This window comes from Oncorhynchus nerka, linkage group LG5 (assembly GCF_034236695.1).
Source record: "Oncorhynchus nerka isolate Pitt River linkage group LG5, Oner_Uvic_2.0, whole genome shotgun sequence".
Classification (NCBI taxonomy): Eukaryota; Metazoa; Chordata; class Actinopteri; order Salmoniformes; family Salmonidae; genus Oncorhynchus; species Oncorhynchus nerka.
This window is the reverse complement of record NC_088400.1, coordinates 51,584,062-51,608,973: the sequence shown is the minus strand read 5'-3', so window position 1 is coordinate 51,608,973 and position 24,912 is coordinate 51,584,062. Positions and strand designations below refer to the sequence as shown.

The 24,912-nt window shown below is 43.1% G+C and overlaps 1 protein-coding gene across 2 annotated transcripts in view; it reads right to left on the bottom strand.

The window, feature by feature from the left end:
- The window catches only part of LOC115129604 (neural cell adhesion molecule 2-like), a 451,208-nt gene that overhangs the window by 57,185 nt on the left and 369,111 nt on the right, over positions 1-24,912 (bottom strand). For both annotated transcript variants that reach the window (XM_029660150.2, XM_029660152.2), the window contains exons 12-13: positions 22,436-22,609; positions 12,774-13,015 (exon numbers count right to left, since the gene is read on the bottom strand). In XM_029660150.2, coding sequence (XP_029516010.1) covers positions 12,774-13,015; positions 22,436-22,609 — 416 coding nt within the window. The remainder of the gene's footprint in view (positions 1-12,773; positions 13,016-22,435; positions 22,610-24,912) is intronic.

Genomic DNA, 24,912 nt, shown 5'->3' with positions numbered 1-24,912 from the left:
CTCCTGTAGCTCCAAGGCATAGTGATTGGTCTCCTCCATTATGTTTCGCACCAGCTCTTCTGTAAGAAACAGCTTGAAGCACTCCGCCTCGGAGGGAGAGGGCAAGCCGGCTTTGCACTCCAGACTGGGACACATCAAAGCCAACTGCAGGGCCAGGAGGGGTGAAATGGCTGGCGGCCTTCCAATTACCACAGAGTTCCAGCACCAACAGCATCAGAGGGGGGGCCTTGGACTTCGTCAGTGGGCAAGGAGTCCTCAGATTCAGGGTTCAACAACCAGAAGGTTGGGGGGCGGGCAGCTCCTCACTGTCACAGTATGATTCCTCACTTTCATACTCAGACTCATTGTCAGAATTCACCAAAATCTCCAGAACATCTGCATTTGTGAGTTGGCTGCTTTTGAAGGACATTGCTAATGCCACAGCTTAGCCTACTAGCTACATACATAAACAACAACACTGAATGGCTCTAAGTGCGTGTCAGTGGTGATGTGATTGGCTGTCGGTGTGGTGATACTGATGATTTGTCTCCACAGATAGTTTGTTTACAAAGCAGATCAGGTATATTAGCGTGGCAGGTTAGGGCAGGGGTGAGCAACTCCAGTCCTCAAGGGCCTGATTGGTGTCACACTTTTTCTCCATCCCTAGCAAACACAGCTGATTAATCAAATTGCCTTCTAATCTGAAGATCATGATTAGGTGAGCATTGGAGTCAGGTGTGTTAGCTGGAGCTGGGGCAAAACTGACACCAATCAGGCCCTTGAGGACTGGAATTTCCCACCCCTGGGTTAGGGGAACTAACGCATCAGATTAGGTGAATTTAAGTAGGAGTATAAGAGAATAATGTTAAGGTTAACGAAAAAGGTTAGGCTTAGGCTTAATTACAATGCTAACTGTTGTCCCCGATGTGACCACTAGATTGAGCTGCTGTAGGCCTAGCTACTCCATCTAGTCGCAACTGTAGAAATGCAAGCAAACCATCTGTGACGACAAATCATCAGTATCATAACACCGGCAAGCCCAACTTCGTTTGTGGAAAATTGGTTGTCTGGCGATAATTCAGTCATTTTTTTCACATATTTTCAAGTACTGGTGACAAATCATGCATTCCGATTCTTGCATAGATTGAAATGGACACATACAGTGCATTCGGAAAGTAGTCAAGCCCCTTGACATTTTCCTTCTTTTTTTTTTTAACAATACAGCCTTATTCTAAAATTGATTTTTTTTAAGTTATCAATCTACAAACAATACCCCATAATGACAGAGTAAAAACAGGTTTTTAGATTTAATATATAGATTTAATATATAAAAATAAAAAACTGAAAAAACTTATTTACATAAGTATACAGACCCTTTGCTATGAGACTTGAAATTGATCTCAGGTGCATCCTGTTTCCATTGATTATCCTTGAGATGTTTCTGCAACTTGATTGGAGTCCACCTGTAGTAAATTCAATTGATTGGACATGATTTGGAAAGGCACACACATGTCTATATAAGGTCCCACAGTTGACATTGCATGTCAGAGCAGAAACCAAGGCCTGAGGTTAAAGGAATTGTCTGTAGAGCTTGGAGACAGGATTGTGTCGAGGCACAGAACTGGGGAAGGGTACAAACACATTTCTGCAGCATTGAAGGTCCCCAAGACCACATTGGCTTGCATCATTCTTAAAGGGAAGAAATTTGGAACCACTAAGACTCTTCCTAGAGCTGGCTGGTTGGCCAAACTGTAAATGAGAATTTGTTCTCAACTGGCCTACCTGGTATAAAAATCAGGGGTGAAGGGCTTTGTTCAGGATGGTGACCAAGAACCCAATGGTCACTGACAGAGCTCCAGAGTTCCTCTGTGGAGATTGGAGAACATTCCAGAAGGACAAACATCTCTGCAGCACTCCACCAATTAATGTTTTTATTTATTTATTTAACTAGGAAAGTCAGTTAAGAAGCAATTATAATTTACAATGATGGCCTACCCCGGGCCAATTGTGCACACCCCTATGGAACTCCCAAACACATCTGGATGTGATGCAGTCTGGATTTGAACCAGGTACTGCAGTGATGCCTCTTGCACTGGGATGCAATATCTTAGACCACTGCACCACTCAAGGAGCCTAATCTGGCATTTATGGTAGAGTGGCCAGACGGAAGCCACTCCTCAGTAAAAGGCACATTACAGCCTGCTTGGAGTTTTCCAAATGGCACCTAAAGGACTCTCAGACCATGAGAAACAAGATTCTCTGGTTTGATGAAACTAAGATTGAGCTCTCTGGCATGAATGCAAAGTGTCACATCTGGAGGAAACCTGGCACCATTCCTAAGGTGAAGCATAGTGGTAGCAGCATCATGCTGTGGGGATGTTTTTCAGTGGCAGGTACTGGGAGACTAGTCAGGATCGAGGGAAAGATAAATGAAGCAAAGAACAGAGAGATCTTTGATGAAAACCTGCTCCAGTGCGCTCAGGACCTCAGACTGGGGCGAAGATTCACCTTCCAACAGGACAATGACACTAAGCACACAGCCAAGACAATGCAGGAGTAGCTTCGGGACAAGTCTCTGAATGTCCCTGAGTGGCCCAGTCAGAGCCCGGATTTGAACCCGATTGAAAATCGAGAGAGAGACATAAAAATAGCTGTGCAGTAAAAAAATAGTTTTTCTTTGTCATTATAGGGTATTTTGTGTAGATTGATGAGGAGAAAATACAATTTAATCCATTTTAGAGTAAGGCTGAAACAACAAATTGTGAATACTTTCCGAATGCACTGTACGATGTGTGTAAAATACTTTTTTAGAAAGTTGTACTGATTATGATGAGCTAATGCTATGCTATTTTTTGTTGACACCATCCAATGCATTCTGGGTGTCACGTAAATGTTTGTCAGACCAAAGATGTTAGCGCAAAATGAAGTGAAGGGATGGTTCACTCGTCATTTGAGTAAACACCCGGAAGTAGTATTATGCATACTGGATGGACTGGTTACCTTATTCTATGCTCCAAACTTTCTATCCATGAGTCTGGGAGAGAACATATGCAATGCAATTCCTGGAAGAGTGCTGTTGGTTCATTGATTGTGCAGGGCGGCTGATATAGTTAGCCTTCAGTTATAGTGATTTTATATTTGATTTTGAATAGCCTAGTAGAAGGGCATTTTTTTATATTTTCATAATTAAAAGGTTGACATGATCTTTAGCTACAGAATGTCTCACCACCGTGTGTTTCCATCTCCTCTCTCTCCTTCATTCCTTTCTTGAGCTTGTAGAGAGAGGGGTGGTCGACAGTTTGATAAAATAAGTTTTGTTGTGAAAACGTTACTTTCAATGTTTTTCACTTGGTTCCCAAATTAAGCACGGGATAGCTGCAGGAACAGGTTGATTGAACATTGGTTGATGAGTGGAGTGAAATAAGTGTTCTTATCAACCCAGACATTTCTATATGCAAACCGTTGTGAAAGCAGAGTTTTGATGGTTGCCACTAAAAAAGAAGAGGATCCCTGCCTTCTACTGCTACTATATTTATTTCTCAGCTGCTAATATTAAGCACTGTGCCACTATAAAACCAGAGTAGGCTACTCCCCATGATTGAAAAACAAACCAAGGGAAAGCGGCCTCCATTTGCTCTTTGAGTGCATACAGATGACATGTATTTTTTCCCCTGCCCCTGTTCCTGCCCATTTGATAATGGGCCCTTCTAAATCGAAACTAATTTGAGATATTAGTCAAGATTAAACTGAGAATAGCCTGATGGGTGAAAATATGGACACTTGATGAGAGAACAACATGTGCAGCCTGAGGCAAGGAACAGAGCACAAGCTTTTTTTGCAACTTTTTCAAATAATCAATAGCCTATAGTCGCATCATGCAAACCATATACGTTTAATTTCTAAGACATTGTAACGTTTGTATGATTCACAACTAAAGTTGCCAAATAACTATAAATCTAGCTCATAAGACCTGTTACAAATTCTAACTTTTATGTTCGACATAGCCACTTCATATGCACACAATATAAAATAATGCCACAGGATTTCTAAGCATATCTTGTCTACTAAATGAGCTAACCTATGGCATGGCGCATAGCCAGATAACATACTGAAATACATTTTCTTCAAATCATGTTTCTTTAGACCTGCCTAAAATAAATAAAGGATTTATTGTGATGGTGTATATTAAATGGATTTATAACACTTTTTAAAAATGTTTCCTCATTGGTTTGTATGCATGGAGGCCTGGATATGCTAAATGTGATTATGTTAATTAATGGTCAATTTTATTTAACCTTTATTTAACTAGGCAAGTCAGAACAAATTCTTATTTACAATGATGGCCTACCGTGAGTCCGGCAGTCATTTGCATGACAATTATCCAGTGGATAAATTTCATGACCGCCACAGCCATAGGTGAGCTCATCTGTCATGTGATAAATTGTAAATAGTAATTGCTGTTAGCTAATTCCTATTATGGTTTCTGTCAGCCGAAAGTATTATTAGTCATATTAGCTAAATATGACTGCTTGTGTTAACTCACTCTTTCCTCAGTTAGCGCTAGGACTAATGTAGCCTATATTTTCCCATTTGGATGAGAATTGTGTTATGCTTTTGCTACTTCTGTGAATGTCTGAACATTGCATCTGAAAATAAACTGCTCACAATGGGGACATAAAGTTGTAAAGACTGTGTTTGTACAAAATGTTTCTGTGAAAAAAACAGTGGCCAGCTCAAATGCTGACTGTTGCGTGAATCATACCTAATGTCATACTTTCCAGGTCCATACCCAAACAATTCGAACTACTAATTTTAAAAATGACTCTCTCCAGAAATAAGTCTCTCACTGTTGCCGCCTGCTACCGACCCCCCTCAGCTCCCAGCTGTGCCCTGGACACCATTTGTGAATTGATCGCCCCCCATCTTGCTTCAGAGTTTGTTCTGTTAGGTGACCTAAACTGGGATATGCTTAACAACCCGGCAGTCCTACAATCTAAGCTAGATGCCCTCAATCTCACACAAATCATCAAGGATCCCACCAGGTACAACCCTAAATCTGTAAACAAGGGCACCCTCATAGACGTCATTCTGACCAACTGGCCCTCCAAATACACCTCCGCTGTCTTCAACCAGGATCCCAGCGATCACTGCCTCATTGCCTGTATCCGCTACGGATCCGCAGTCAAACGACCACCCCTCATCACTGTGGAAGGATATTGACCTCATCCCGTCAGTTGAGGATGCCTGGTCATTCTTTAAAAGTAACTTCCTCACCATTTTAGATAAGCATGCTCCGTTCAAAAAATGCAGAACTAAGAACAGATATAGCCCTTGGTTCACTCCAGACCTGACTGCCCTCGACCAGCACAAAAAACATCCTGTGGCGGACTGCAATAGCATCGAATAGTCCCCGCGATATGCAACTGTTCAGGGAAGTCAGGAACCAATACACGCAGTCAGTCAGGAAAGCAAAGGCCAGCTTCTTCAGGCAGAAATTTGCATCCTGTAGCTCTAACTCCAAAAAGTTCTGGGACACTGTGAAGTCCATGGAGAACAAGAGCACCTCCTCCCAGCTGCCCACTGCACTGAGGCTAGGTAACACGGTCACCACTGATAAATCCACTATTTTTTTTTGTTGATTTTTTGTTGTTGAATTTTACCCCTTTTTCTCCCCAATTTCGTGGTATCCAATTGTTGTAGTAGCTACTATCTTGTCTCATCGCTACAACACCCGTACGGGCTCGGGAGAGACGAAGGTTGCAAGTCATGCGTCCTCTGATACACAACCCAACCAGCCGTACTGCTTCTTAACACAGCGCGCATCCAACCCGGAAGCCAGCCGCACCAATGTGTCCGAGGATACACCGTGCACCTGGCAACCTTGGTTAGCGCGCACTGCGCCCGGCCCGCCACAGGAGTCGCTGGTGCGCGATGAGACAAGGACATCCCTACCGACCAAATTACTCAAATGACTTGCCAGGTTACATAAATAAAAAATGTATTATTTAGCATAGCTCTGTTCTGCCCTGCCCCCTTGTGGAGCTCAAAAGTTACTGTTTCTTACTGTTATAACTCAAATTTGTGATTTTGTCAATGCAATAAACTATTTTTTATAGCAGTGTTTATGTTACTTCTTTGTAATATTGTTTTATTGCTATATCCTAATTACTAATAATTCCTCTTTATTCTGTACTTTCAGAAACCACAAACAGTATTTGCCAATATCATAATTGGAACTGAGGCTGGACATCTTTGGAGCTGAAGATTGAGGCCAGTTTTTGTATGCTAGCGGACACTCCTTAACAGCAAAAACTTGTTTTACTAGGGGGGCAGAATATGCATAACCCATATTTCATATTCATGCATTGACTGAACAACAATTGCATTTCCACCCCCCACCTCTAAAGGCAAAGTATCATGGCAGGTCACCTGTCAAGTCACCTGCCAGGTCAATCAGTCAGTAATTGCTGTAGATGTGCTCAATGGCGCTTGAGCATATGATACTCTCCAAAGCATGGTGAAATACATAGAGTTGTATCGCAAGCTAAACACATGTATTTTGTCAACTTCCTCTGCTTCCTTCTCCTGGTGCCAGACAGGCAGACTTTGCAGTGCCTCCGTGTGCGACTACCTTAAGCAGCAGTTTGAGGGACTTTGCAGGGGAAATACCGTTAGTGAGGCGTAGGGGATTGTCTGCAGCAGGACGACCCCAAGTGGATGGGCACTGAGGGGTGTGGTGCTCCTCCAGCAGCTCTCAGGTTTTCTCTGTACTTTTGGTCGGTAATTACTTTACCTATGAGGGAGTGGGGAGGATGATGGAAGGGAGAGGATGATGAGGCAGTGGGTAGGTGGGTGAGATATTGTCACTATAATTGCATAATTATGTGTATGTGAACTGTACATCCAAATAAAACCTTGTTCATTAATCATCTCACCTGTTAGTTGGCAGTGAACTATGTGGCCATTGGGCAGCAGTGTCGATCAGATGGAAAAATATCTTCTTATACCACTTGGTCGTTTTCCGAGTTCATCCCACAAAGCTGTTTATCATTTGTCAACCTTATCTACTGCCCCCATTTTGAGGTTATAGTTAAGCACACAGTCTGGTTTGATGTTTCTCTCTCCCGTCAGGTGGTCCACCCTCCCTGTGGCCGACATGGTTACTGTATGGACGTCTCGTTTGTCATGCCACTTTACTGCCATCTGTTGACCGTTCTCCTTGAACTCCACCTCCTCTCTCTGCATATTCCTGCATCCGAATGCCGGCATCCCCTTCCTGGTCAACCTGACTGTGCCACAGGCCCCTGTGCTGTTGGAGAGCAGATGCTGGAAGAGTGTGGGACTGCTGTACCAATTGTCCACATACAAAGTGCCGAGATGAGGAGCCACGGACCCGGACACCCCAAGCCTCTCATACTGTTGGATGTCAGTGGTGGACCCTGTGTAAATTATAATGTCTTACACAAATCCTGTTTTCATGTCGCACATGACAAAGAACTTGACCCCAAACCTGTGCCTTTTGGAGGGAATATATTGACGTAACGCCAGCCTACCTTTCCATAACATCAGCGACTCATCAATGCATAGGTCCTTGTATGGCACAAAGACCCAACCAAATGCTGATGTCAGGCTGGTATGAACATTTCTTATTTTGAATAATGGGTCATTTTGGTTGGCAGTAGCATTGTTGACGAAATGCAGGCATGCAGCAGAACTAGGAAGAGGTCTTGGGAAAAAAGGGAATTGCAAACATAGGATTTGTGCTCCAGTATTCTCTTCGGGAGTTCTTCTTTACTATTCCCATGAGGAAGACTGTCACCAGGAAGGTATACATTTCACAAATTATGGTTGTCACCCATTTAGCGAGTTTCCCCATCACTCCTGGCTCTCTTTTCTCCTGTAGCTCCAAGGCATAGCGATTGGTCTCTGGTATGTCTCCCACCAGCTCCTCTGTCAGAAACAACTTGAAGCACTCTGCCTCAGATGGAAATGCCAAGGGGCTTTGCACTCCAGACTGGGACTCAACAAAGCCAAACAACAGGGCCAGGAGGGGTGAAATGGTTGGCGGCCTTCCAGCTACCACTGAACTGAATTTCCGCATTTGTGGGTTGTCTCCTTTTGAAAGACATTGCTAATGCTACAGCTTAGCTCACTAGCTACATACATAAATAACAACACTGAATGGCTCAGAGAGGGAGTGAGAGGTTACGTGATTGACTGCCGGCACGCGCCATTTGTATCAATAAATCACTATCAGAAAATGTTTGGTTTGGTAATTATTTATGTATTTGCTGTTTTATTCCCGTCTTCAAGTACTGTGACCAAACATGCATTCCAATTCTTACATTAGATTGTAATGAACACATTATGTGTGTAAAATATTTTTCTGAAGTTTGTACTGATTATGATGAGCAAAGCTAATTCCAGCCTTGTGTGGACACATGTTTGTTGACATACAATGCATTTTGGGGTTCACATCATCTGATCACAGGAATGTTTTGGTATGTGTGAAAAAGTTAAATAGGCTACACACCTACGCACTGTAAGGATCTGTATTTATTTTCTTCGTCAACCTTGTGTTCTGTTTCGTTGTGTTCTTGAATGTAGCCCTGTTTCTTTGTGTTCTTGAACATAGCCCTATCTTTCATTTTTGTTCATTGTTTTCACCTGTGTTAGTTACTCACCTGGTCTCATCAGCTCCTTATTTAGTTCAGTTCATTCTGTTTGTGCCTTTGTGAGGTATTGTTCGTTTTGACTCTACAAAGCCTTTTCCTAGCTCGTTTGTGAGAACAATTTATAGCCTTCAGTCCTAGTTCTGATTCACCTGCCTGTTTGCCTTCCTGTGTATGACCATTGCCTGCCTGTGACCACAATTCCTGCCTTCTGGAAGGGGAAATAAACACCTGCCGTGCTCTGCACGTGAATCTAAACCTGTTTCTCCCTGAGTATTCATTACACGCACATTTCCACAATGACAGAGAAGGAGAAATTCACTTTTTGTGTGTTAAAAACAACTGTTCAGATCACCACTGCCACATAGCTTCTTTTTATTTATCCTATTATCTCTCCTTTTCTTTCCTCTCTGTACCCCTCACAGTTATTTTTTCCCCTTTTCCACTCATTTGCTTTCTATTCCTTTCTTAAATAAACTTTTTATCTCATCATAGGAGAACAGAGTGAAGTGTCACAGTATGAGGCCTTTGCTTTGACAGCATGCCAAATGCATATGCAACCATTTAGCCTCCTTGGATTCTTCCACAAAATGTCAAAATAGAAGAGAGAGAGATAATAGTGTGGAATGGGCTTTAGGAAATGGGCCATGGTTTTATTTTTCAGAGTCATGGAAGGTGGAATAAAGCTAAGGCGAGCCAAGCATTGGAAATAAGTTTGATACGGGTGACTGTGTGTGTTAATACAAATATGTGTGTGTGTTGCGTGTGTGCATACTGTATGTGTGTGTGTGTGTGTAAAGTGCATATACACTACCGTTAAAAAGTTTGAGGTCACTTAGAAATGTCTTGATTTTGAAAGAAAAACACTTTTTGTCCGTTAAATTAACATCAATTTGATCAGAATTACAGTGTAGACATGGTTAATGTTGTAAATCACTATTGTCGCTGGAAACGGCAGATTTTTTATGGAATATGTACATTTATCAGCAACCATCACTCCTGTTACAATGGCACATTGTGTTGGCTAATTCAAATGTATAATTTAAAAGGCTAATTGATCATTAGAAAACAGTTTTGAAATGATGTTAGCACAGCTGAAAACTGTTGTTCTCATTAAAGAAGCAATAAAACTGGCCTTCTTTGGACTAGTTGAGTATCTGGAGCATCAGCATTTGTGGGTTCGATTATAGGCTCAAAATGGCCAGAAATAAAGCACTTTCTTCTGAAACTCATCAGTCTATTCTTGTTCTGAGAAATGAAAGAGAAATTGCTGAGAAACTGAATATCTCGTACACCGCTGTGTACTACTCCCTTCACAGAACAGTACAAACTGGCTCTAAACAGAATAGAAAGAGGAGTGGGAGGCCTCGGTGCACAACTGAGCGCTTTGTTTCTGGCCATTTTGAGCCTGTAATCGAACCCACAAATGCTGATGCTACAGATACTCAACTAGTCCAAAGAAGGACAGTTTTATAGCTTCTTTAATTAGAACAATATCTACATGTACGCCTATGTAGATATTCCATTTAAAAAAACAGTGATTTACAACATTAATCATGCCTACACTGTATTTGTGATCAATTTGATGTTATTTTAATGGACAAAACAATGTGCTTTTCTTTCAAAAACAAGGACATTTCTAAGTGACCCCAAACTTTTGAACGGTAGTGTATGTGCACACATGCATCTGTGTATGCACTCCAGCCTGTGTGTGCTTGCCTGAGTCAGGGTCACAGTGTGAGACAGAGGAGGATGGATGGTGTGATTACTGGGGTGTGGAGGATTGTCCTATTCCTCCCCTCGTTCCCCTGCCTTTGGCCTTCAAAGGGCCTGCTGGAGAGTCCCTGACCTTCTCTCCACACACACACTTTCATCTGCTATAGTATAACTACACATCGCTGTCAGCCTCCCAATGAGACAGAGACACACCTGTATGGACATGTTAGATTTGGTTACATCAAATCCCACAGATCAATGTGTGTATGTGCGTGTGTGTGTGTGGGGGGTTGGGTGTGTGTGTGTGTGAGAGAGAGAGAGAGAGAGAGAGAGAGAGAGAGAGAGAGTGTGTCTATGTGTGAGAGAGAGAGATTGTGTGTATGTGTGTGAGAAAGGGGGAGAGAGACTGTGTGTGAGAGAGGGTGAGAGAGAGAGAGAGGGAGAAGCGGAAAAGGAGAGACTAGGTTAATATGAATGTGTTTGTTTGTGGATAAGTATGTACATTTGTATGAATAGTGTATCTGCAAGCATGTCTATTAGTATGTAGGATCTGAGACATAGTGAATGGCCGTGTCCGAATAGTTGTACTATCATTCTAAATAGTAGGTATTTTGGGTATGCAAATGTTATAGTATGTGACAGAAAATTGAGTATGCTTTAAATGCCAGGATGTCATTATAATTTTGGCTTCCAGTAAAATTCACACTATTGAGGAAGAGAAGTGTCTCTACCTAAATGAACGAATGGCGGGATTCAACACAATTGTGCATTAGATGACACCTTCGCAATATGGATGAGCCTATTATATTGATATTTGCTTGTACTACATACATTTTTAACTAAACAGTGCAATACAAAATTAAATGGTTTTTTTTACCCCTTTTTTCTCCCTGATTTCATGATATCCAATTGCTATCCAACTACGATCTTGTCTCATCGATGCAACGGGCTCGGGAGAGGCTAAGGTCGAGTCATGGGTCCTCCAAAACATGACCTGCCAAACCACACGGAAACACCGCTCAACTGACGACCGAAGTCAGCCTGCAGGCTCCCGGCCCGCCACAAGGAGTTGCTAGAGTGCAATGAACCATATAAAGCCCCCCAGGCCAAACCATCCCCTGGGCCAATTGTGCACCGCCCTATGGGACTCCTGGTCACGCCCGGTTGTGACGCAGCCTGGGATCAAACTCGGGTCTGTAGTGACACCTTAAGCACTGCAATGAAGCGCCACTCGGGAGGCTAAATAGTGCATTCTGATTAGTGTTTAGTACGATTAGTTCACAGTGTGTAGTTTAAGTAAGTAATAGGCAAGCCAGATTTTGGACACGGCCTTAGTCCATACTAGTCTCTCCACAGAATAATATATAGTATTTACCCCCATAGTTTCACTGCCAAAAACACTTCAAAGCAGACATAAACAAGGGGGGTGTACTTATTAGTTTTAGGCATTGAGTGTGTGTGTGTGCATGTCAGCATGAGGACAGAAAAATAGAGCATAAGCCTTGTGCGCACACACAGTCAAAGTAATGTGATTGACACTGCTATTTGCTATTACCTTAAGTGGAGGTATGCAACATTATCTACTACCATTAAACTAGAACAAAAATTACTTGTGGTCCGATGATTGTGTTTTACGAGAGTGCTTTAGAGTAGAAGTGGCCATCTTGACTCGGTGGTAATTGTGTGGTTGAAAATGCTTGGACCAATTTGGCCTTGTTCAGGAGCACTGGCAGTCCGTAAATAATGTGGTTCTTAGCCGTGGCCATGGACTCTACAAGGTGTCGAAAGCGTTCCACAGGGACACTGGCCCATGTTGACTACAATGCTTTCCACAGTGGCTGGAGGTCCTTTGGGTGGTGGACCATTCTTGATACACACGGGAAACTGATGAGCATGAAAAACCCAGCAGCGTTGCAGTTCTTGACACTTAGATTTTTGTCTTGCCCATTCGCCCTCTGAATGGCACAACATACACAATCCATGTCTCAATTGTCTTTAACCTGTCTCCTCCCCTTCATCAACACTGATTGAAATCGATTTAACAAGTGTTATTAATCCAAGCTTTCACTTGGAATCACCTGGTCAGTATATGTCATGGAAAGAGCAGGTGTTCTTAATGTTTTGTACACTCAGTGCATGTACTGTATTGCCATAAAACATATGCAAATAAAGCTAGCTGAACAGTTCATGGAGGGTTCTAAGAACAACCCTTAAATTATAAAAAGGTTCTTGGAAGAACCCTTCATAGAAGGTTCTATGTAGAACCTTCTGCAACGGGTTCTACCTAGCACCAAAAAAGGTTCCCCAATTGGGACTAATTGAAAAACCTTATGGTTCTACTAAGCACCTTTTGTTCTAAGAATGTATGGTTGTATTTAATGGAAATCCTGACATCCAGGTACTCACTGTCTTGTACTTGACAATGTACTCCACGATGGGCATGCCCCCGTCGTCTTGCTTGACAAGACCCAGCCGGTAGGTCTTTCCCATCCCTCTCTGGCCATGCACTGCCGGAGGGCTGGGCTCACGTATGGGTAAAGTCTGGAAGGACTCCGTGTGACTGAACTCCCCCTGGCCCTTCCCATTGACTGCAGCCACTCGCACTTCGTAGGTGGTGTTGGGCTCTAGGCCTGTCAGCAGTACTATTGCTGTAGGAGGAGAACCAGAAGGAGAGCGTTAGTTAGCACATTATCATGTTGTTAGCTTGTTCACAGACAGACAGAGAGTTAGAGCGAGAGAGATAGAGACATACAGACAGACAGAGAGACAGACATACAGAATAAGAGATAGATTCAAAGAGAAAAATAGAGAAATACAAAGAAATGTAGAAAGTCAGAGGGATACAGACAGACACAGATTTTTGTGGAGTGACAGCGAAATGGATAGCGGCGAGAGTGAAACCTCTCACGCTGTGTGTGTGAGAGACGCCTACCACCTCCCACTCCTCTCTGTTGAATCCCACTAATCCACCCCAGCTCCTCTTTGTTCCACCTGGTAAACAAGCTGGCTTAACACGCTAACAGCATCGGTTAACAGTGCCACAAACACCACTATCAGTCAATGGGAGGGGCGGGGTCGCCAGCTACGCTAAAGCTAATCGCTAACAGAGCTACTAACACCACTATGTGTCAAAGGGGGGACCGCAGCATATGGTAAAACTAATGCTAGTGCCACATATCCCCTGTTCCTATCAGGTCCACTCTCTTGTCAATACAGGGGGTGGGACGTACCATAGTGGAGTGACACAGGGGGATCTGTGTACCTAGCTGTGTTGCGTGATTATTCCACTGCAGCTGAGCTAGCCAGCATTCTTCCTCCCTGCCTCCTTCCATTCATGGCCAGAGAGATAGTATAGAAGGTAAAGCTGTAAGAGCTCAATGCCAATATGTGGGAGTGCTGTTTGTGTGGAAACAGTATGAAAACAGTAGTACTCCATTGTTGATTCTCTGGGATCAGTAGATAGTAAAGCTTCAGCATCAATGTTCGGAGTAGGACAACATGTCTTTGGAACTCTACCGAAATACTATGTGACAACTTCACAGTGTGCAGTGAAATGATACGCATCTATCAATAACATCTTGAACATTTTCAAATTTAATGATATTGAATATCAGCCTAAAATATTGGCCATCGGCTCCTAAAAAAAACGGTATCGACATCGACCCTACAAAATCCATATTGGTCGTTCTCTAACAAAGCCATTCGATCATACAACCACTCCTAAAATAGCAATATATTAATCAGTAGAGCTTAATAACATTTTCTCAGCAGTCAGCTCAAAATCATAGATTTCTATGTAAATTCTACAATAAAGTAATTTACATAGTTCATCATGCGGAAATTACAAAAGGACATTCATGCCAACTTAGGTAACCAATATGGAGTAGCAGTGCAGACGTGGTTTGTCGTCCTCTAGTGTACTTTTTATTGTTCGTCTTTTTTTGTATATATTTCAATTTATTTTCAATCTCTTTTCCATATTTTAAAATAAATATACCTTCCGGTAGCCTGCCTCACCCAATGTGACACGGATCCGCTATTATTTAGACGTTATAGCCAAGAACCTCCATCAGAAGCTAGCCAGCTAATTAGCTACTAGCTATTTAGCCATTGTTAGCCACTGCTAGCGGCCTTTCCTTCTGCACAGACACCAGACGTTTTTTTTGCCTGGATAATACTTGCCATTATCAAACTGTTTTCTCCACTACAATGCCGGGTTCCTGCCGTAAACCCTGGACAATTACTCCTGATCATCACAGCTAGCTGCCACCGAGTGACCCAGCCCTGCAGCTAGCCCTGAGCCAGGCCCACCTCCCGGCCAACTCTGTGATCACAGACGCAGGCGCATCTCCTGGCTAGCAAACTAAATTACTACAACTACAATTACCTCTTTCGCCATCTGGTCTGGACCTTTGTCGACACGGCACCCAGCCGTGCCACCACGACTGGTTTGCCAACTTAACTCCATCCGCTGTGCCCTCAATCGGCCTTCGCCGAATGTCGGAGCAGACGCATCTACGTACCCCGGCCTGCTAAATTTAAACGCTGTGTCTCCCGTGTGCTAGCGTAGTAACAACTACCCCGCGGCTTCCCTGTTCCATCTATTGCTGTTCACTGGACGTTATGATCACTTGGCTACATAGCTGATGCCTGCTGGACTGTTCATTAATCACGGTACTCCGTTTTGTTTATCTGTCGGTCCCAACTCAGGCCCTTGTGTGTAGTTAACCGACCCTCTCTGCCCATTCATCACCATTTTACCTGTTGCTGTTGTCTTAGCGGAATAGCTGTTGTCTTACCCGTTGTTGACTTAGCTAGCTCTCCCAATCAACACCTGTGATTACTTTATGCCTCGCTTTATGTCTCTCTCAAATGTCAATATGCCTTGCACACTGTTGTTTAGGATAGTTATTATTGTCTTAGTTTACTGCGGAGCCCCTAGTCCCACTCAACATGCCTCAATTACCTCCTTTGTCCCACCTACCACACACATGATAACCTCACCCAGCATAACTAGCCCGTCCAGAGATGCAACCTCTCTTATCATCACTCAGTGCCTGGGTTTACCTCCACTGTACACGCACCCCACCATACCTCTGTCTGTACATTATGCCCTGAATCTATTCTACCCCAGAAATCTGCTCCTTTTATTCTCTGTCCCCAACACACTAGACAACTAGTTTTGGCCTATTTATTGCCTTGCCTCCTCACGCCATTTGCACACACTGTATATAGACTTTATTTTTTTCTATTGTGTTATTGACTACGCTTGTTTATTCCATGTGTAACTCTGTGTTGTTGTTTGAGTCGCACTGCTTTGCTTTATCTTGGCCAGGTTGCAGTTGTAAATGAGAACTTGTTATCAACTAGCTTACCTGGTTAAATAAAGGTGAAATAAAAAAATAAAATAGGGATTCGCTGAACATGGGTGAAGGTTGTTGTTTTGCAACTTGCGCTGCTGTAAAAGTGCGCTAAGGATAATGGCTGCTTTGCAATTGAATAATGGGGGATCTAAATGCAAAATGAGCTAATTGCTAACATTTTGGCTCTACCAGGGGTTTGACGAGACCTTTAGTGAGCGCCAGTGGCATTCAGATGAACAAATTATGACAACTCATTATACACAGAGCTGTTTTATAGTGTAAAGTGCATCATTACTATTAAGTCCCTGAAGTGGCTCCAAATAATATTTGCAACTGGTAATTAGTTGATTTGGCTATCTCCGTTAACGCAACAGGTGGGGGTGGAACACAAGAACTAACACCATTTAAGAATTCATACAATATACTTCACAACCTTGATTTCTTACTCACTGTACATCTCTCTCGAATATCTCCCTCTCCCAAATCTCTCTCTTTCTCTCTAAAATCTTATTTTGTCTTTTTTCTCTCCATCTTCTTCATATTTTCTCTTTCATTCTATCCTCTTTAACTCCGTCTGTCTTTCTTTCTGTTCACATTGCCTGTATATGTCACTTTGTTCTCTCTCTATCCCTCAATGCTTCCATGCTTCTCAGCATTCTCGGCCTTCCATCTCACTATTGTAATAGACTCCAAAATGAGGGATATTAGCGATAAGCCCTTCAGGTTTGTCAGACCTGCTTATCGTCTGAGAATTCGTCCTTCTGAGGTGATCTTTTTTTGAAGTCCTCCACATTACTCACACCCACTCCCCTGAGTGCCTCTAAAATCAATTTTGAGTCGTGGAGCCAGAGTGGAAAGGAAAAGACAGTTGCTTTTCAGACCTGCTGGTTAGCTGCCCCCCCCCCCCTCCCTACCCCTCTCTCTCTCCCTCCCTTTCACAGGCTTTATGACCAGAGAGTAGGAGGCCTCCTGATCTTGTGGAGGCTTGCCGCAGAGAGACGGTTCGCAGCGCGAATCAAGTAGCGACGGCTTCCTGTTCACGCTTGTTTGTCTGGTTCACTGGTTCGACATGTTTGTGTGAGGACGGGGACTAATGTGCGGAAACAAAGGTTCATCAAGGATGAGGGGTCTTAGTCTGGCTTAGGTGAGCAGGACCTTGCAGTGAAAGACCTAACCTTACGGCAGCTTTTTGTAAAGCATGTACAGTGGGGCAAAAAAGTATTTAGTCAGCCACCAATTGTGCAAGTTCTCCCACTTAAAAAGATGAGAGAGGCCTGTAATTTTCAGCATAGGTACACTTTAACTATGACAGACAAAATGAGAGAAAAGAAAAGAAATCCTGAAAAACACATTGTGAAGGAGACCCGGCTGGCTCCTCCGTCGCGACGTTACCTGAATGCCCATCTGCGGCCTGCTAACCGTTAGCTGTCTTACCGGCTGCTCTCAGAATAGACAATCGGACAATTTATTTATTTTTATTATTATTATGTTTCTTCTTGGGCCTCTATAACTATATCTATTGTTTTAATTTTTTTGTTGTTGTGTGATTTGGACTAATCCCCTCTACAACACGGAACTCCACTAATCTACTGACGGAACGCAAGAGGTGGCTAACAACAGACCTCCATCCTATGCTAGCTTGCTACCGATGTCCTGGCTAGCTGTCTAAATCGCCGTGACCCCCAAACCAACCTCTCCACTCCCTGGACCCTTTTGATCACTCGACTAAGGATGCCTCTCCTTAATGTCAATATGTCTTGTCCATTGCTGTTCTGGTTAGTGTTTATTGGCTTATTTCACTGTAGAGCCTCTAGTCCTGCTCACTATACCTTATCCAACTTATTAGTTCCACCACCCACACATGCAATGACATCTCCTGGTTTCAATGATGTTTCTAGAGACAATATCTCTCTCTTCATCACTCAATACCTAGGTTTACCTCCACTGTATTCACATCCTACCATACCTTTGTCTGTACATTATACCTTGATGCTATTTTATCGCCCCCAGAAACCTCCTTTTACTCTCTGTTCCAGACGTTCTAGACAACCAATTCTTATTGCTTTTAGCCGTACCCTTATTCTTCTCCTCCTATGTTCCTCTGGCGATGTAGAGGTGAATCCAGGCCCTGCAGTGCCTAGCTCCACTCCTATTCCCCAGGCGCTCTCTTTTGATGACTTCTGTAACCGTAATAGCCTTGGTTTCATGCATGTTAACATTAGAAGCCTCCTCCCTAAGTTTGTTCTATTCACTGCTTTAGCACACTCTGCCAACCCGGATGTTCTAGCTGTGTCTGAATCCTGGCTTAGGAAGACCACCAAAAATTCAGAAATTTTAATTCCAAACTACAACATTTTCAGACAAGATAGAACTGCCAAAGGGGCGGTGTTGCAATCTACTGCAAAGATAGCCTGCAGAGTTCTGTCCTACTATCCAGGTCTGTACCCAAACAATTTGAACTTCTACTTTTAAAAATCCACCTCTCTAAAAACAAGTCTCTCACCGTTGCCGCCTGCTATAGACCACCCTCTGCCCCCAGCTGTGCTCTGGACACCATATGTGAACTGATTGCCCCCATCTATCTTCAGAGCTCGTGCTGCTAGGCGACCTAAACTGGAACATGCTTAACACCCCAGCCATCCTACAATCTAAACTTGATGCCCTCAATCTCACACAAATTATCAATGAACCTACCAGGTACCCCCAAAGCCTTAAACACGGGCACCCTCATAGATATCATCCTAACCAACTTCCCCTCTAAATACACCTCTGCTGTCTTCAACCAAGATCTCAGCGATCACTGCCTCATTGCCTGCATCCGTAATGGGTCAGCGGTCAAACGACCTCCACTCATCACTGTAAAACGCTCCCTGAAACACTTCAGAGAGCAGGCCTTTCTAATCGACCTGGCCGGTGTCCTGGAAGGATATTGATCTCATCCCGTCAGTAGAGGATGCCTGGATATTTTTTTAAATGCCTTCCTAACAATCTTAAATAAACATGCCCCATTCAAGAAAATTAGAACCAGGAACAGATATAGCCCTTGGTTCTCCCCAGACCTGACTGCCCTTAACCAACACAAAAACATCCTATGGCGTTCTGCATTAGCATCGAACAGCCCCGTGATATGCAGCTGTTCAGGAAGCTAGAAACCGTTATACACAGGCAGTTAGAAAAGCCAAGGCTAGCTTTTTCAAGCAGAAATTTGCTTCCTGCAACACTAACTCAAAAAGTTCTGGGACACTGTAAAGTCCATGGAGAATAAGAACACCTCCTCCCAGCTGCCCACTGCACTGAAGATAGGAAACACTGTCACCACTGATAAATCCACCATAATTGAGAATTTCAATAAGCATTTTTCTACGGCTGGCCATGCTTTCCACCTGGCAACTCCTACCCCGGTCAACAGCACTGCACCCCCAACAGCAACTCGCCCAAGCCTTCCCCATTTCTCCTTCTCCCAAATCCATTCAGCTGAAGTTCTGAAAGAGCTGAAAAATCTGGACCCCTACAAATCAGCCGGGCTAGACAATCTGGACCCTTTCTTTCTAAAATTATCTGCCGAAATTGTTGCCACCCCTATTACTAGCCTGTTCAACCTCTCTTTCGTGTCATCTGAGATTCCCAAAGATTGGAAAGCAGCTGCGGTCATCCCCCTCTTCAAAGGGGGGACACTCTTGACCCAAACTGCTACAGACCTATATCTATCCTACCATGCCTTTCTAAGGTCTTCGAAAGCCAAGTCAACAAACAGATTACCGACCATTTCGAATCTCACCATACCTTCTCTGCTATGCAATCTGGTTTCAGAGCTGGTCATGGGTGCACCTCAGCCACGCTCAAGGTCCTAAACGATATCTTAACCGCCATCGATAAGAAACATTACTGTGCAGCCGTATTCATTGATCTGGCCAAGGCTTTCGACTCTGTCAACCACCGCATCCTCATCGGCAGACTCGACAGCCTTGGTTTCTCAAATGATTGCCTCGCCTGGTTCACCAACTACTTCTCTGATAGAGTTCAGTGTGTCAAATCGGAGGGTCTGCTGTCCGGACCTCTGGCAGTCTCTATGGGGGTGCCACAGGGTTCAATTCTTGGACCGACTCTCTTCTCTGTATACATCAATGAGGTCGCTCTTGCTGCTGGTGAGTCTCTGATCCACCTCTACGCAGACGACACCATTCTGTATACTTCCGGCCCTTCTTTGGACACTGTGTTAACAACCCTCCAGGCAAGCTTCAATGCCATACAACTCTCCTTCCGTGGCCTCCAATTGCTCTTAAATACAAGTAAAACTAAATGCATGCTCTTCAACCGATCGCTACCTGCACCTACCCGCCTGTCCAACATCACTACTCTGGACGGCTCTGATTTAGAATACGTGGACAACTACAAATACTTAGGTGTCTGGTTAGACTGTAAACTCTCCTTCCAGACCCATATCAAACATCTCCAATCCAAAGTTAAATCTAGAATTGGCTTCCTATTTCGCAACAAAGCATCCTTCACTCATGCTGCCAAACATACCCTTGTAAAATTGACCATCCTACCAATCCTCGACTTTGGCGATGTCATTTACAAAATAGCCTCCAATACCCTACTCAACAAATTGGATGCAGTCTATCACAGTGCAATCCGTTTTGTCACCAAAGCCCCATATACTACCCACCATTGCGACCTGTACGCTCTCGTTGGCTGGCCCTCGCTTCATACTCGTCGCCAAACCCACTGGCTCCATGTCATCTACAAGACCCTGCTAGGTAAAGTCCCCCCTTATCTCAGCTCGCTGGTCACCATAGCATCTCCCACCTGTAGCACACGCTCCAGCAGGTATATCTCTCTAGTCACCCCCAAAACCAATTCTTTCTTTGGCCGCCTCCTTCCAGTTCTCTGCTGCCAATGACTGGAACGAACTACAAAAATCTCTTAAATTGGAAACACTTATCTCCCTCACTAGCTTTAAGCACCAACTGTCAGAGCATCTTACAGATTACTGCACCTGTACATAGCCCACCTATAATTTAGCCCAAACAACTACCTCTTTCCCAACTGTATTTAATTTATTTATTTATTTTGCTCCTTTGCACCCCATTATTTTATTTCTACTTTGCACATTCTTCCATTGCAAAACTACCATTCCAGTGTGTTACTTGCTATATTGTATTTACTTTGCCACCATGGCCTTTTTTGCCTTTACCTCCCTTCTCACCTAATTTGCTCACATTGTATATAGACTTGTTTTTTTTACTGTATTATTGACTGTATGTTTGTTTTACTCCATGTGTAACTCTGTGTCGTTGTATGTGTCGAACTGCTTTGCTTTATCTTGGCCAGGTCGCAATTGTAAATGAGAACTTGTTCTCAACTTGCTTACCTGGTTAAATAAAGGTGAAATAAAAATAAATAAATAAATAAATTGTAGGATTTTTAATGAATGTATTTGCAAATTATGGTGGAAAATAAGTAATTGGTCAATAACAAAAGTTTATCTCAATACTTTGTTATATACCCTTTATTGGCAATGACAGAGGTCAAACGTTTTCTGTAAGTCTTCACAAAGTTTTCACACACTGTTGCTGGTATTTTGGCCCATTCCTTCATGCAGATCTCCTCTAGAGCAGTTATGTTTTGGGGCTGTTGCTGGGCAACACAGACTTTCAACTCCCTCCAAAGATTTTCTATGGGGTTGAGATCTGGAGACTGGCTAGGCCACTCCAGGACCTTGAAATGCTTCTTACGAAGCCACTCCTTCGTTGCCCGGGCGGTGTGTTTGGGATCATTGTCATGCTGAAAGACCCAGCCACGTTTCATCTTCAATGCCCTTGCTGATGGTAGGCTTTGTTACTTTGGTCCCAGCTCTCTGCAGGTCATTCACTAGGTCCCCCCGTGTGGTTCTGGGATTTTTGCTCACCGTTCTTGTGATCATTTTGACCCCACGGGGTGAGATCTTGCGTGGAGCCCCAGATCGAGGGAGATTATCAGTGGTCTTGTATGTCTTCCATTTCCTAATAATTGCTCCCACAGTTGATTTCTACAAACCAAGCTGCTTACATATTGCAGATTCAGTCTTCCCGGCCTGGTGCAGGTCTACAATTTTGTTTCTGGTGTCCTTTGACAGCTCTTTGGTCTTGGCCATAGTGGAATATGGAGTGTGACTGTTTGACGTTGTGGACAGGTGTCTTTTATACTGATAACAAGTTCAAACAGGTGCCATTAATACAGGTAACGAGTGGAGGACAGAGGAGCCTCTTAAATAAGAAGTCACAGGTCTGTGAGAGCCAGAAATCATGCTTGTTTGTAGGTGACCAAATTCTTATTTTCCACCATAATTTGCAAATAAATTCATTAAAAATCCTACAATGTTGTTTTCTGGATTTTTGCACAATTGGTGTCTGACTAAATATTTTTTGCCCCACTGTAAATGTGAGAAAACATGAGATATGTCGCTATAATGGAGATGGTCATCTAGAATGTCCGTACCATTGTTGATGATGATTGTACATTTTTATGACGATAATGACGATGATGATTGATGATGACAAAAATGTTGTTGACGATTATGATGATGATGAAAATGATGTCCATTTTGATGTAGATGATGATGATGGCAATGAAAATAACAATGATGATGACATAATGACAGCGACAATGATCAGAATAGGGATAATGAAGATCAAAACAGAGGAAATAGGGGAACACGCTCACTCTGGACGCCATGTGACTTGACGTCTCTCCAGTCCTGCGAGCCCACTTCTTTGTAGTTGACCAGGTAGTGGCCAATGGGTACACCGCCATGTGAGTCGGGTTTCATGAATGTCACCGTGGCGATGCGCTGTGACACGGCCGACAAGCGCACAGAGTACGGGTTCGAGGGCACGTCTACAAAAAAGCAGAGAAATAAGTGTCACACTCATAACCGTCCCCCACTGAAACAACACACATCCAAACATCAGTTCCGCTAACCCTTCAGAAACATTACATTGATGTCTCTATTTGTTGGAAACATAATATCGTTGGTGTGTCGTTATTGGCAAATGAAAAAACTCTCACAAGTGATACAAAGATGTCGCTATGGCAACTCAGCCTTATTGGGATTTACAACGCAGAATGCTTTGTGTTAACCCACATACAGTGTTCAGGCATAAAAAAAAAAAAGCCAAGGCCATTATATTTATCAGCGGTTGACTCAATCCCGTTATCACACAAACACTTCCCTTTTATCTGGTGGAGCCACAGGGCTTTGAGCAAATCAAAAGAAACCGTTGCTGTCCTACAGAGCCTCTCTTTTATAAGACCAGGAATACATTAAGTAGAGAGAGGCCTTTCAGCATGGTTGTGGGGCTACACACAATCGGGCACACACATGCACACACGTACAAACACCAGCATAAGCACACACACGTACACACTGATATGCAGCCTGCACGCACACTAGTATAAATGCACGCACGCACGCACGTACGCACACACACAAGGCCATGTGCACACACACACACACACACACTCAAAGGGAAACCATCAACCATATGGATAAAAGCAAAGATTGAGCTATGAATGTGTATGTACGAAGCCTGATTCAACAATTGATTCTGAGAACCCAGCACATACCTTCTAAATAAGTCATACACTTTGCAAAAGTTGCATAGTTACAATGTGTATCTAACGACAAGTTATTATTTACACATAAACTGTATTTCGTTCAATCTCTGTTGCTATATGACACAAAGTTAGAGTGGAAAGGGAGACAAATTGAACTATCTTTGCTAACACTGTGGGTATAGGCAGGTCAAGCCATCAGAGTCAATCCTTAACAGTCTTATAATACTGCATTTTAACTTGGCACAACCCCATGGTATCTTGAGTAATACATCAAAGACCATATTCCCGATGCATCTCAGAGTAGGAGTACTGATATGATTTAACCTTTTAAGTCATAATGAATAAGAGGGTGGACCTGATCCTACAGTAGTTCAGTACTCTTACTCTGAAAGGCTTTGTGAATTCAGGCCCAAAACTTCTTAACATCAGGGATAATGCATGACTTTTCAACTATGACCTGCCATTTACTTGCATCAGTAACATTCATAATATCATTCAAGTTACATAAGGAGTTGCATAAGTGGGTTAGTGCTGCGACACGGTTTCCATAGGAATGAACTGATCATGAATCAAGTGTTAGCATTTAGCGGGGTAGTTGGCTCACATTCTTCTATCTAGAGTTGTTACACTAGACTTTCCTCTCTCTTTAATGATCAGACTTTGAAGCCGAATCCAACTGATGGGCGGGAGAGTGTGTATGAAGGACCCATTGTTTCACTTCATGGATCCCCAAACCTCAGTTTTAGTCTTTTGGTTTGTTAATCACAATGTGGCGACACTCCATTCATTGCGATAAAGGGAAAGAGATCTGAATCTTAATTGAGCGAAGACTTGTTCACTTTCCTTTGGTGATTGTGTCTGTGTGTGTGACAGAGAGAGAGTTTGTAAAGGTGTCTCTGTGTGTTTGAAATGTGTATTCCGACATGTGTGTGTGCATGTATGCGAAAAATGCATACCTATATGGGTGTGTGTGTGGAAGATTATCTCTTAAAACTACATCGTAAGTCCTTTTTCTCAGAATTCTACTTCTAAGAGGCCCTGTGTTTGAAGTAATTGAATCTGGACTAAAGTGAATTGGACTGTGTTATTTTATATTAGCCTGCTCTATGCACCATAAATTAGGGGGTACTTTAGTAAATAGAGGGAACTACGTTAAATCAGCGAGCACTATTTGAGATTAGGTTAGGCTAAATAGAGGTTGTGGGGGGGTTTAGTGGATTTACTGCCATGAAATCTCAAATAAGTAGGTTATCAACAACAAAACAGAGCAAGAGGGGTGCAAAACAGTTGGAAGACACAATCTGGGCAAGCATAAACGCACACACAGCAATGCACATACACACTGATATGCAGCATACACACAAACACACAAGTATAAATGCGCACGCGCACACACACAAACACAAAGGGAAGTTTGAGCTATGAAGGTCTGTGCACAAAACCAGATTCAACAATTGATTCTCAAACCTTCCAAATAAGTCGTACAAGTCGCTAAAGTTGAATAGTTAGAATGTGTATTATCTCAACATAAACCGTACTTAGGCGGTACTTTAGTAAATAGGGGGAGCTACAGTATGTTAAAT